Source organism: Ailuropoda melanoleuca, chromosome 4 (assembly GCF_002007445.2).
Source record: "Ailuropoda melanoleuca isolate Jingjing chromosome 4, ASM200744v2, whole genome shotgun sequence".
Classification (NCBI taxonomy): domain Eukaryota; kingdom Metazoa; phylum Chordata; class Mammalia; order Carnivora; family Ursidae; genus Ailuropoda; species Ailuropoda melanoleuca.
This window is the reverse complement of record NC_048221.1, coordinates 13,465,329-13,479,317: the sequence shown is the minus strand read 5'-3', so window position 1 is coordinate 13,479,317 and position 13,989 is coordinate 13,465,329. Positions and strand designations below refer to the sequence as shown.

Genomic DNA, 13,989 nt, shown 5'->3' with positions numbered 1-13,989 from the left:
ACGTCTGGGTTGTTGCTGCCTTTTGGATACTAAGAGTGATTCTGCTGTGCACATTTGTATATACGTTTTTGTGTAGACCTATATTTTCATCTCTCTTGGGTCTGTCCCTTGGAGTGGAAAATGCTGGGTCATACGGTAACTGTCTTTAACCTTTTTAGAAACTACCAGATCATTTTCCACAGTGGCTTTGCTGTGTGTGCTCCCACCAGTTGGATATTGTCCTTTTTGTTTTAGCCATCCTGATAGATGCATGGTATCTCCCTGCAAAACCTGGACTTCGCTGACGGCTGCTGGCTTCTCATGTGCTCATCGGCCACCTGCAGGTTTTCTTTTTGGTCTCTATCTTTTTTTTTTTTTTTTTTAAGATTTTATTTATTTATTTATTTATTTGACAGAGATAGAGACAGCCAGCGAGAGAGGGAACACAAGCAGGGGGAGTGGGAGAGGAAGAAGCAGGCTCATAGCAGAGGAGCCCTGATGTGGGGCTCGAACCCATAACGCCGGGATCACGCCCTGAGCTGAAGGCAGACGTTTAACCGCTGTGCCACCCATGCGCCCCTGGTCTCTATCTTTAACCCATTTCCAAGCAAAGCCCTCTTAAATGTTGTGTCTCCAAGGGCGGAGCCAGTCCGGGGACCCTGCAGGTGCTGTGTTTCTCATTCTCTGAGTGTCAACGCAGGGGTGGGTGGGTTAGTTTGTGGCTTATAGGATGGGTCAGCTGGTCCTGCGCCTGCTTCGGGGGAAGCCTGGCCCGTCTTCGGAGCACGACGACCCTCTGAAGCAGGGGCTGGTTTTCAGTGCTGGAGCGGGGCAAGGGGCTGGAGGATATCCCGTGTTTGACAGGCTGGCAGTGAGAGGTGATGTGCTTTGAAGTGTAGGGAAGTTTCTAGAGGGTCAGATCCTATGGGGGTAAGTGCTAGTATTTGGTGTGATCTCTCAGGACATTTAGAAATTCTGCTCCAAGGTCACTGACAAACTGCTCCAGATGACAGAGTCCTTGAGATTTGGCAAAAGAGAGGGCTCTTGGTAAACAAAGTGTGTGTGTTGGTGGGGGGCGGGAATACATGTGCGGCTTATGTGGTCCCAGCTGGCTGAGCCGTGTCTGCCTCATACAACCACAGCCCTCAGCCCAGCAGCTAATGGACCCATGTACACCGAGAGGCCACCCTGCCCGTTGGTTGGTTCTTCCTGTGATTCTGGAGAGCTGCTTCACCCACCCAGGGCTTGCGGTGGACCTGATGGTTTGGGTGGGGAGAAGACAGGTGGTCACTCCAGACACCCAGTGTCTGGGTGTGTGGGGGCCAGCTGGGAGGGCCTCCTCTCACTGCGGGTGGGGGTAGGGCTGGGGCACAGGCCTAAGGGGCAGGCTCAGGTGGAGATGGGAGAGCCCAGCCATCTGGAGGAGGCTGGGGAGGACAGTGGGCACAGAAGTGAGGAGGGTTTGGGGGCTGAGGGAAGGGGCCGTGGTGACAAACCAGGACCACACTGTGGGGTGATATGTGTTGTACAGAAGGTGGGTGCTCGGGGCCCAAGATGGGTGAGAAGGAGAGGTGCGACCCTCCATCTGGATCCTTGTTCTTTCTAAAATTCTGACAGAAGGCTGATCTCTGAATAGCTGAAGCTTAAAGTATTTTGAGTTTTTAAGTGTATTTTTTCTTGTGACATTTGGAAATTCCGCCACCCGAAGCTCAGTGACAAACTGCTCTGAAGCTGTGACGTGGGATCTGAGCAGGCCTTGGGCCCTGTGGTGGCAGGGTATGTGGTTGGGGTTGGCGGGGGGCATCACCTCATCAGCCTACCTTCTGGCCAGCGGTGCTCATCCATTGCAATTCGCTTCTGAGGGAGTGTCTCCGAAGCAGGGCGGTCTGGGCTGATATTGATTTGGGTGGAACAGTGAGGGGCTGCCCATTGCCTGTGTCTCCGCTCTTACCTCTTATATACTTGGCCCCCATGCCATTCAGGAACTCCTGCTGATCCTTCAAAATCCGGCTCCAGTGACCTTTCCTGTAATTTTCAGACATGTGTGTTTTTTCTCTTACCTCTCCTGAAAACACTGTCCTTAGCCTACTCTTTCTATAACTGGGAAGTGAGTCTCTGGATTTTGAAATATAGTTATTGACATTTTTCCATTTTTGCTTTTTTGCAGGAGTCTGTTTCATTGAGACCGTCAATCCGATTTCAAGGAAGTCAAGGGGTGAGTCTTTTTTGTCATAAGGATATCTGAAATTGTGACAGTGTGTTCTCTGGCCTGTCATTGTGTGCTGGGCACAGAAGCAGGCTGGGGGCAGCATTTTGGTCACATCCACCTGTGTGTCAGGCCAGGCGCTGTGCTGAGCTTAGGTCTGCCACCTTGGTCCCATGGCCAGGGCCAAACCAGGAGGCTCTCAGGGCGAATGCAGCTTTTCTGTCCAGCGGTCCCTCAGAGTTTCCCCTTCCTTCCTGTAGCCAATGCATAGCTGACTCCCAGGCTCTCAAGTCTCTGTTCTGATCTGATCTCTGCGCTGATTCAAAACTGAGGTATCCCAGGCCAAGGAGGCCTGGAGCTATGGCCTCCCCAGGTTTGTTGGTGCATCTGGGACCATGGGTGTCTGATTTTAGTTCTGGGCTGCTGATGGGGGGAGGGGGTTGTTATAGAAACGTGTTTATTTCTGAAATGTATCCATTTCATTCTAAATGACCATCTTACAGAAAAATTGGAGAATAAAAAAAAAGGACGAGTTGTTCTCAATCCTTGCTCCCCAAGGCTTGGGGGACCCCCCTGTGTCCCTCATCCACCAAACATACCTTGGAACATTTCAGTTTTTTTTCCTGGTCTTTATTGCAAGTCTTTTTTATTTATTTATTTATTTTTAATCTGAAGTGTCACCATAAGTTTCTGAGTCAGTTTCCACCTGACAGCTGGCCGGCTGCCTCCTTTGGGGGAGGTCTGTGGGTTTCAGCCCTGCCAGTGCGCTCTGGAGAGACAGGGCCTCTAGAAGATCCATGTGTCTGTGTGTGCAGATGCAAAGATACCAAGAAATCCATTGCAAGGCATTGGCTCCCGCAGTTGTGGGGCTGGTGAGGCCGAAGTCCATCCATGCGGCAGGCAGGAATGGGCACTGTGGTCCACAGACGAACTTCTTTGTCTTCAGGGAACCCTCAGTTTCTCTCTTAAGGCCTTCGGCTGATTGGATGAGGCCCACTCAGATCACTGAGGGACATTTTCTTAAAGTCAGCTGGTCGTGGATGTCACCACATCCGTGGAATACCTCCATCCAGATAAGTGTTCATGGCTTCACTTGGGGCTGTGGCCTGGCCAGGTGCGCGTGTGAACTGAACTGACCATCATACCAAGACCTGTGAAGGTCAGCAAGACCCCCTGAAAGGCCCCAGAGTCCCTGCTCCCCCAGTGCCTCCTCTGGGACATCTGCACCTCTGTCAGGCCCCTTCAGAGTCTTGTGGCAGCCTTCCCTTTATCCTCCCTGGGACATTTCCCCAAGAGCAGAGGTCAGTGTTGGGGGCAGGGCTCCCTGGGCTTGCTGCCAGACTGGCCTCATGGCGCCCTCTGGTGGCCAGTGGTCATGCTGTGCCCTCAGCAGTCAGGGAAAGAAGAGGAGGTGGATCCACGGAAAGGGCCACTGAGTTCAGTGGCTTATCTAGTGAGCAGCATTTTCTGGTCAGCAAGACACCACATGACCATTCACAGAAGCCACAGAAGCACCACAAGGTTCTCCTGGGCTGTGCCTTGTGTTGCCCAAATTTATGTGCAAAGCCTGAGAGCCATATCCATTCAACATAGGGGTCCTACCACCGTAGATTTAGAATCATGCTGTACCCGCTCTTCCTTCTATCTGGATTTTCTCATGTGTAACAGAGTTTCTAGAAGGTTCTGAGGGTACAGAGACTCTGTGCCACAGCTCTGATCAAGCCAGACCCATGATTCTCCACTAGGAGGCTATTCCCTATGTGAGCCTATGTGAGGGCTGGAGGGTGCCAAGCAGTGAAGAGGAGTGCTTTTCTTTCCCTGCTTGCTGTGAAGGGTCAGGCACTAGGTCTACCCTCTGTGTCCTCTGGACCTTGTCCTCCTCCTCCTGGGCATTGATGGGAGGCCTGCCCTCTCCCCTGCCAGTTGTAAGGGGCCTGGCCTGGTGCTAGGCACAGAGCAGGCCACATCTGCATCGTCACCCTGCTGCCGGAGGAGGCAGGGCACCTGGGTCCTCCCCTCCCACTTCTCCTGGTCGCTCAGTTGTTTGTGCATAGCTGAGGTTGGAGATGAAGCCAGTGGGGTAGGCTGGACAGAGCGAGGAGCAGGCGGTCAGTGGGATGGGGCTGGGCAGGCTCATTCAGTGTTCATGGTGCATGGGCTGATTCCATGTTTGGCTCCTTGTAAGAGGGTGATAAGGACCCTCTTTCCCAGAGGCCCATGAAGCTGACAGACTGAAGATTGAGACCCCATCTGTAGGCTCCTGAGCTCAGGGACCTTGGCCAGTTCTTTTCACCATCCCTCAGCCCCCTCGCCCAGGAGATGGGCTGTCTGCCTCAGGGGTTGTGTGTGTGCCTTAATGGGGCCTTAGGAGAACCAGTGTCCTCCTTGCAGCCCAGAACGAGCTCACTTAGCTCCTCGTGCGTGTCCCCTTTGGTGCGCACAGCCAGCGTCGGGCTTCAGCATTGAGCACCGCCTGGGGTGGGAGTGCCATCTGGCCTGGCAACCTCCCTGCCTGTGTCTGCAAGTACCGTGAGAGCCCGGCCTGCCCGAGGAGGTTGTGGTGTGCAGCTGGGCCCTGGCGCTGGCTGGTTCCTTGGAGTGACTAACAGCATTTGCCAGGGTGCCCGGAGAACCCAGCCCACCTGTAGCATGCTGGGCCTCTAGGGTGTGATGTGCCAGAGAGGATGTTCATTTTTGTTTCGTTTGCCATGTACATGTTTGTGTTTGCATTCTCTGCCTTCTCTCGGACACTGAGCTGGCTGACCTGGGCCCCTCTGCTGTCTGGGTGTCACTTCTGAATCGTTAACCTCTGACAGCTGGTGAAAAGTAAGCCTCCAGAGGGGAAGAGAAACCCCCACCTGGCCAGCCCCCCCCTGAAACTCTTCAGCTGCTGAAAAAAGAGAAGTAGGGCTGGTATCCAGGGCAGTTAAGGGTCTCGGAGTTTCCCTGTGCTGTGGCAGGAGCCTGAACTGCACTTTCCAGAATGAGGTTTGTCAGCTCTGGTCAGAGGCGTCTGACCAGTTCTGTGTGTGTGTCTAGGAGCCGTCTCTGTGGGAGCTGTTAAGGGCGCGCAAAAGGTTGAGCCACCCACTGCTTGTTGCTGCATTGTTTGTAACAGGGACAATTTGGAAATGGTCTAAAAACTTTCTAATGATGGGGGGTTTCGGAGTTGGGAGCCAGCTGTGTGCCAGGGTTGAACAGAGTGCGGGGGGTGTGCGCTCCCTTTCCTGAACTTCCTGGGTGAGTGAGAGCCTGAGAGCAGCTCTTGGAATGCAGTCAGGCGCTTAGAGTGCACGCTGGGGTTGGGGTTGAGGGAGTGCCCCTGGGCGGAAGAGGATGCTCTGCGCTTGGAAGTCAAGTTCCGCAATGGTAGTTCTCTTTACCCAGAGTATGTTTTATTCTGAAGCTTCCTCGGGAAGTGACAGTAACTAAGAAAACAAGTGTCTCCTGAAAACGCTGGCCAGAGAGCAGACCCTGGTCAGTTGGTGTTTGGCTTCCCGGACATGCCTGTTGACCTCATTCTTAGCTGAATGGAATAGCAAGTGCTTTCGCTCACCAGTTTTTGCCCCCAGGAATTGCTGTGTCTTCCCAGCCCCCACCTACAGCGAACATGGGGCCCTGCAGAGCGGGGGTTGGGGGGGGAGGCAGGCCCCTTCGGGACAGATTTCAAAGGGAAGGGCCCTGGCAGGAATCTGTGCCCCTCGCAGGCTCAGAGGCGCTTGGGGCCGCCCAGGAAGGACACACCTGTTCGCTGCTCCAGGTCGGTGCACGCAGATGCTCGGTTAGGTTTAGAGTGACCTACCCCACAGTCAGGGCTGACCTCAGATGCACCCAGACCTGCGTGCTCAGGCCAGCTCAGGGCCACATGGTGGTCCCCGTGGGGCAGCTGAGACTCGGTCCAGAAGGCATATGCTCCAGCTGAGCAGGGCTGAGTTTCGGGCCACGCTGACCTTCGCTGACCCAGAGAAAGCCACGCGTTCCTGGGCTGTTCATGCCCAGCTGGCTGATTTCCCTGCCTGGTTCCCAGTGACTGGTAACCAGTAACCAGGTCATTAGGGAGCGGCGAAGCAGCCTCTTGACCAGAGGATTCCACAGGCCGTGGTAGTGCTGGGGAGGAGCTGGGACCGAGGGAACGGGACACACCAGGCTCCCGGCAAACCTCCCTTCTGCTTCCCTCCCTCCCCCACTCGGGTGCTCCCTGCTTTGTCCCGAGGATACGGGAGACCTCCATGTGCGTCCTTCCCTGTCACGAGTGGCATCATGTTCTCCTATGCATCAGGTTCAAGCCCTGGGTTCCTCACCATCCTGGGGCTCCAGTGGCTACACAGACCCTTACTTCTGGGCTCTGTGCTGGGACCCCCACTTCCAGAATGAATTTTGAAAGTGGGCATATGCACCTGTGTGGGAAAGGTTTATATGGGGTAAAAGGGTCACAGTGAAGAGTCCCCCGTAGCCCCCACCCAGAGAGAAGCACAGTCACTTTGGGACTCAGACCTGACCTCCCTCCCTCCTCTCAGGGGTGACAGCCCAGTGAGGACCATTGTCCTCGAGGCAGCCACTGTCCTCTAGCAGACTGAGGTGGAACATGCCGCCTGGGGGAGGGGAGGGGGCACAGCTCCACCAGAGGCAGGATGGGATGAGGGAGAGGTTCAAGGAGGGGGTGGAGAAAGAGCGCCCCCTACAGCAGCGGGTGTCAGGCTCCACTGGAAGCTGCTTTCTGCTTGCTGACTTCGTGGCACGCGAGCTTCCTGCTGCATTCTGGGCCGCCATGTCCGTGTGTGTCTTTGGCTGCGTCTTCTGCAGCATCCCTCAGCAGCCTGAGCCTTGGCATCTGGGTGGCATGTTTCCAGCTACTTCTATGATGGAGAACAAAAGTCACATCCAAGAAGGGATAAGCGGACAGCACAGGGTGGCCAGAGGTGTTGGAAAGGAGATGTCGTGTGCAGGCAGGACAGGGCTCAACTGCCATGCCTGGGAGCCACTCGGAGCCAGGTTGGCTCACTGCGACATCCGGGCCCCTCCTTGGGGCAGGGACTGACCGTATGCTCAGCAGCTCACTCAGTGTCTGGGGGCCAACTCTAGGCCAGGTGCACATGCAGGTTCCCTGTGGGTCCATGCACTACCCTGAGGGGTGGCGCAGGGAGGCCATGAAGCCAGGTCAAGAGCAGCGTCCTTCTTTATGACCTGAGCCACTGTGTCCTCAGTCTCAAGCAGGCTGAACTGCCCTTATTTATCCGTGACAGTGGGGCAGGGGTGGACTTTAGCTAGGCTATGTTCCATCTGGTGCTGATGAGGGGTGTTGGTGTGCTCATCTCATTGGAGAGGAAACAGGGCTTGGGCATACCGAGGTGGTTTGGCAGCCTGGGGATGAGACTGGAATGTGGCTTGCCCATCCCCTTAACCTCCACTTACCACTTGTGCCCCCCTTGTGTGTCTCCCAGCTGTGATGAGCTCCTGCACTCAAAACCCAGGGATTACTTTATGAGGGGTCACCACTGGTGACAAAGGGTTTTAGAGGCCCATCCTGCACCCCTAATATAGGCCAGCAGCCAGAGCATGGGGTCTTCCTACCAGCTTCCTCCATAGCCCTTGGGACCTCTACGTAGGGAAGATTGGTCTGGAATCCGGCAGTGGCCTCTGGGCACAAGGCTGTCCTACCTGTGCTGAGCCCTGCACCTTGGCTGGGACCATTGCTGTCTGTCTGTCTGCGAGCCAGGCTGTCCATTCCTTCTGCAGAGGTACTGCCTAAAGTCAGGGTTACATTAACCAAGACATTCATCCTGTGTCGCATGTAACCGTGTCATGGTTTGTTGGGGCTGAGTGCTGCCCATCCATGAGCCCCTCAGGGCCTGCGCCTGCCTTATTCTGGGCCGCAGGGCAATGAGTGGAGTCTGTATCCCACAGGGGAGCAAGGGTTGGAACATCTTGGCTGCCCAGTGTGCCCTGATGGCTCCCGATGCCCATCTTCTCTCATTTCATCTTCACGCATGTCCCAGGCCAGATCTGCCCCATTTGCTGGGCAGGAAACTGGATCATGGCCCAGATTGGGGTGGGGTCCCTGTCTCCAGGTGTATGTTAAGCGCTCTGTGCTCCTCAGACCGAGATGCCATCGCTGCTTAGAAAGTGCTAGCACATTCTCATTGTGTCAAGTTATGGAGATGGTCTGGGGTCCAGTGGAGGGGCCATCCCATGGTCTGCCCCTCCCCCATGCCCCCGTGTTGTGAACCTCTCTCTCAGTGATGTCTCCCATTCTCCACACAGCACATCTCTATCCCCCAGCCTGACTGCCCCACAGAGGCACGGACGTTCTCCTTCTACCTCTCCAACATTGGCCGTGACAGCCCCCAGGGCAGCTTCGACTGCATCCAGCAATATGTCTCCAGGTGAGGTCCTGCCTGGGCCCAGTGCCCCCTTCTTCTTTCTCTTCTTTTTTTTTTTAGGTTTATTTATTTAAGTAATGTCTACACCCAACATGAGCCTTGAACTCACGACCATGAGTTCGAGAGCTGCACGTTCTATGGGCTGAGCCAGCCAGGCCGCCCCGTGCCCCCTTCCTTCCTTTACATGAGCCTTGCTGCTGCTGCTACTTTCAGTGTGTCTGGGGCACGGGGGCAGGTCCTAGCCTGCTGCCTCTGCGCAGGGGCCTGGGTTGCCTTGTTTCTTCCAGATCAAGATGTGCCATATGGAAACCATGCTGCTCAAGTTAGCGCTGACCCCATTTCCCAGCTGGGGGTAGTGGGGGGGGGCACAGGCTCCTAGACCGTCCCTCCTTGTCATCCCAGGAGTTCACCTTGGCTCCTGGCCCCTTATCTTGCAGCCATGGGGATGTTCACTTGGACTGCCTGGGCAGCATCCAGGACAAAATCACAGTGTGTGCCACCGATGACTCCTACCAGAAAGCACGGCAGAGCATGGCACAGGCCGAGGAGGAGACACGGAGCCGTGGTGCCATCGTCATCAAGGCTGGAGGCCGCTACCTGGGTGAGGATGCGGCCTGGGACTCCACCTGTCGGGGGGCTCATGCCTGCTGGGCAGCTGTGGGGGTGGGGAGCAGGAGAGACTCAGGCCTGTCCCGGCCAGGAGCTGAAGTTTTGGGTTGACCGGGGTGGCCCAAGCAGGGTGAGCCAGATCATTGTCGGGTCAGAAAGGAAGGTCCTGGTGCACTGGCTGAATCAGCTGGGACTGTGGCATCTGTTGATCGCCCAGTTTGAATAAGAGCCCTGAGAACTCTAGGAAGATCCACGGGCCCCTCTCCCGGGCTCTGGCCTTGGGGATCTCTACCCTTCAGAGAGATAGACACACTCCCCGACAGCAGGGCTGCAGTCTGTCCTCCTCCAGAGGCCACCCTTGCCCTCACCTGCCTGGCTGGCTCTTCCCCAAGACCGACACGGCGAGTGGCAAGGTGCAGATGGCTAGACGTATCCTGTGGCAGGCAGCCTGCTGCTGGATTGGGGCAGGTGAGGGGCCGTCGGGTCACACCTGGGAAGGAAATGCGTTGACTCCCTGCCGGATGAGAAGGCTCTGGCGGCACATCGTCTGCTTGGAAACAGTTTTGCTGAAGTTGAGACACCAACGTGAAAAGTGTTTACTTGTAGGAAGCTCCGTTCCTGCTTTAGTCTTCCCAGCACCTAGGTCCAGACAAATTCAATAGTCATCAGGATTCAAGGCCAGGAGGAAGGGTGTTAGTCCTGAGGGAGGCATAAAATGTCTTACAGCAAACCAGGACCTTGATGGCTTTTGGGGGTTTTTTCTTTTTTAAGAAAAGATAGGAGGAGGATTTCAAAGCCCCCCAGAGGAGCAAGGGGTTTCACTAGCTTGCCAACGCTGTGTCCGGGTGGACGTGGCCATGCGTGCCGAGGGAGCCTGTGCTCTGGGCTGTGAGCCGCTGCTGGGGACAGAGCTGCCCGAGAGCAGCAGCCAGAATCCAAAAATGCTTCCTCTGCCTGCTCTCACCTCGAGTGCAAACGTGGACATGCTTATACAGCTCAGTAAATTTCTGGTCTTTTGGCCTAAAACTTGGTCAGAAATGTGGTTTCTTCTGCCACTTTGGGTGCAGCAAAAGTTTTGCTGTGGTTTCGGTTCTGCCGGAGGCACTTGTCCCCTGGCCTCTGAGGACAGATGTCCATGTCCCACTGTGTCAGGCCTTCCCTGACCCTGCCTTGGCCCATCAGCTGGGTCCTCTGGGGACAAACTCTGGCCCTGAGGATTCTGACAGCACTTCTTCCTGTATTAATTTGACAAATGAGATTTAAGGGATGAGAACAACAACAACAACAAAAATCCTCATGGAGAGCTTTCTGGCCCAAGGTCCCGAGGCATGCGCTGCCCTCGCTTGGCTGAGCGTGTTCTCTCCGTGGCAGTGCTGTTGTCCAGGGTGGAGTTAACAGTTTCTGAGTGGAGGCCCCTCCCTCCAGAGCAGAGCTGGAGTCTGTTTGCTCTAGAAGGGCGGGGAATCAGGCTGCTGCCCCTGGGACTCAGCATAGCCATGTCCGCCCAAGAAGCGCTCGGTGGGGCTGCAGCTGGGGAGCTGCTCATACCCCGGGGTCTCCAGAGAATCTGCCCCAGCTGCCTGATACCTTTGTTCACTCCTTTTTCATGAAAGAGAGCAGGAGATCCTGTAAGGACAGCACAGTGCTGTGATGTGTAGGTTCTGGGGGCACCTGCCTCTGGCCATTCCAGAACCCCACTGTTTTTACCGTCAGCCCCCTCTCACTGTAGTGGTCGGGCTGCCCGGGATGAAGTCCATTTCCTGCAGCTCCCGCTTCTGACACTGGGGGCCCTGCAAGCTCCCGATAAGCTGTATGTGGTCAACAGGTGGTGCGCTCAGCTGTCCCGGGTCCCCATCGACCTGGCTGGGCTGGGCAGGGCTTGAACTGCCTTCCCCTTAGGCTGGCGTCCATCAGTGGGCATCCACACACTCGCTCAGAACTTGGCAGAGGGACACAGAGGCCCACACCCCCTCACCCGTTCACATTCCTAATGCCTTGGCTCTTGTTGCAGGCAAGAAGGTTCAGTTTCGGAAACCAGCCCCGGGGGCCACGGACGCTGTGCCCTCCCGGAAGCGGGCGACCCCCATCAACCTGGCGAGTGCCATCAAGAAGAGCAGTGTTGGTGGCATTAGCGGGGGCAGTGGGGTGTCTCAGAGGCCTTTCCGTGACCGGGTGCTGCACCTCCTGGCGCTGAGGCCCTACCGGAAGGCCGAGCTATTGCTGCGGCTACAGAAGGACGGCCTGGCCCAGGCGGACAAGGATGCGCTGGATGGCCTCCTCCAGCAGGTTCGTGCTTGCCCGGGGCCAGGTTGAGGGTCCGGTCAGCCTCGAGTGGCCTCTGCACAGGGTCTGGACACAGGGCAGCTGGGAAGGGCCCTTCCCGGGTCTCTTCCAGGATTCTCAGCCTGCCTCAGAGCCTCGGCCTCCTGGGTTAGGACGTGCTTAGGGCTGGCACGGACGTGTCCCTGGCCGTGATGCTTGCTGTCCAGTGGCCCTGAGGTTGGCTCAGAGTGAGGTCCACACCCTCCACTAATGCACAGGCAGCAGGCGCAGCACAGAGGGCCCTAGACTTCAGTTGCCTGAGGATTTTAGAATCAAAAGAAGCCCGGGGAACCACAGATTAAATTAACAAGAGCTCAGGCTCCTCAGTCAGGTGGGCTTCCCTGCCACTCACCAGCCGTGGCTCTGGGCCAGGAGCTTCCTTTGTGGACCTCGGGCTGCCGTGTGCAGCCGCAGCTTGACTGCATCGCCTCTTGAGGGTGGAAGGCTGAGCTGGAGGGCGCGTGACGGCAGCAGATGGAGCCTGCTGTTACGGAACAGCTCGGGCTTCGGAGCAAGAGCTGTAGGCCTGGCTGCTTTCCCTGGGCCCTTCCTGTCTCCCAGAGCCCGTGGAGGGATCGTGAGGACCCCTGCGAAGGGGGGCAGCTTGCTCTGGCATCGCCACATCAGCTGGGCCATGCAGGTACCTCAGAGCCCTGCGCTGAGGGTCACACGGTTGGCAGGGGACAGTCCCATCCTGCGGAGGAGGCATGGTCGAACCTCTAGGGGTTCTGTCCAAAAGCTCACTTGCCCCTCTTGCCTCCTGCCTTGGACGCTCTGGGTGCACAGACAGTGCAAACTCACATGCTGCGATAATCAGTAGTCGTATCTGAGGATGAGCCACGAGGTTCGCTGCCCCCTGTCACCCGGACTCTGGCCCCAGGGGCCTTGCCAGGAAACTCTCTGTGGATGTGGCCTCTTTTTTTTTTTTTTTTTTGGTCTTTTTTTAAGGGTATGCACACAAGCAGGGGGAGGGGAGCAGAGGGAGAGAGAGAATTCTAAGCAGGCTTTGCAGCCAGCATGGAGCCTGACACGGGGCTCGATCTCACGACCCTGAGATCAAGAGCCGGACGCCTGACCAACTGAGCCACCCAGATGCCCCTGGATTTGGCCTCTTGAGCCACTGTCCCCCACTCAGAGCTCGTGCAGGTGAGGACCAAACTGCACAGTTCCTCCCTCTGAGCATATGAGTTGGCCCAAGGCCTATTAGAAAATAGGTAGCTTTATGGCTCAGAGGTTTTCTTTGGCAGAGGGACTTGCCAAAGCATCCAGAAAGCTCCATAACCAGGAATGATGTTCCTAGGGGACTTGTTTCCTTGGAAAGTCGCAGGTGTCGGCCTTATCCCTGGGAACTCAAGGGAAGCACAAGGGAGGCCCTCCCCCTGGGCCAGAACTCGGAGAGAACGAGGCAGGGCTGGCAAAATGCTGGGTCTTTAGACATGAGCCAGGACTGAAGACACAGGCCTGCCCCTGGTCATGCCTACAGCCCACACTGCTGTCTGGTCAGGCCGCCATCAGCCCCTAGCGTAGCGTTCTTGGAAATGCCCTTGCTCCCACCTTCCTCTCTTGTCGTTTTTGTGCCCAAAATAAAAAATCAGCACATGATCCCCTCAAACGCAGAATGTGAAACTTAGCCTTCCAGGCACACGGTTAGACCTGAGATTTACCCTCTGAGCAATCTTCTAATGTGGCCAGAGTGCCAGGCTCGGTTTTCCGAAGAGATGGGGATCTGTCTGTTGGTACTGATGTCGTTCTGCCAGGGGTGCCCGCTTTTTTTTTTTTATTAAAGATTTTATTTATTTATTCGACAGAGATAGAGACAGCCAGCGAGAGAGGGAACACAAGCAGGGGGAGTGGGAGAGGAAGAAGCAGGCTCATAGCAGAGGAGCCTGATGTGGGGCTCGATCCCATAATGCCGGGATCACGCCCTGAGCCAAAGGCAGACGCTTAACCGCTGTGCCACCCAGGTGCCCCAGGGGTGCCCGCTTTTTTAACATCTGAGATGCTGTTGTTGCTCCCAGCCCTTTCCTGGGATCAGTGAGGCACCGTGCTGGGCTCTGGCTTCTCTGGTTGATTCGGGTTCAGCTTCCTGTGGGGCAGCCGATCTGGTGTCTGTGGGCAGAACGCTCTCCCCGTGTCTACTCTGATTTCTTCTGAATGGCCCCATCTGCTTTGCGCTTCTGTATTTGCTACCCAGCGTGTCCTCCCCGGCGGCTGTGGGCAGTAGCGGGACCCCAGCAGCTTGAGGGAGGGGAAGGTCTTGGGAAACTATGGGCTGGGCCTTGCCCGGGCTGGTCATTTCCAGCTTCCCCTGAGTGATCAGGGATTCCGATGAGCAGCACAGATGACACCACACTCTTCAAAGGCACCTTCCCTCTGCCTTCTGTGAAAACATTCGAGGCAAAGATTGAAAGCATCTGTCTTGGGTGCTCGTGGGGCCTCAGAGAAACCACAGGCTCATCCTTTGTGGGTGGGAGTGTTGATGGGTGGGTGGCT

General features: G+C 56.1%; 1 protein-coding gene across 2 annotated transcripts in view; it reads left to right on the top strand.

The window, feature by feature from the left end:
• ELL (elongation factor for RNA polymerase II) overlaps positions 1–13,989 on the top strand; it is a 66,529-nt gene that overhangs the window by 36,190 nt on the left and 16,350 nt on the right. For both annotated transcript variants that reach the window (XM_034658087.1, XM_034658085.1), the window contains exons 2-5: positions 2,147–2,194; positions 8,447–8,568; positions 9,003–9,166; positions 11,186–11,460. In XM_034658087.1, the coding sequence (XP_034513978.1) occupies positions 9,097–9,166; positions 11,186–11,460 (345 nt within the window). In that variant the 5' untranslated portion in view covers positions 2,147–2,194; positions 8,447–8,568; positions 9,003–9,096. The remainder of the gene's footprint in view (positions 1–2,146; positions 2,195–8,446; positions 8,569–9,002; positions 9,167–11,185; positions 11,461–13,989) is intronic.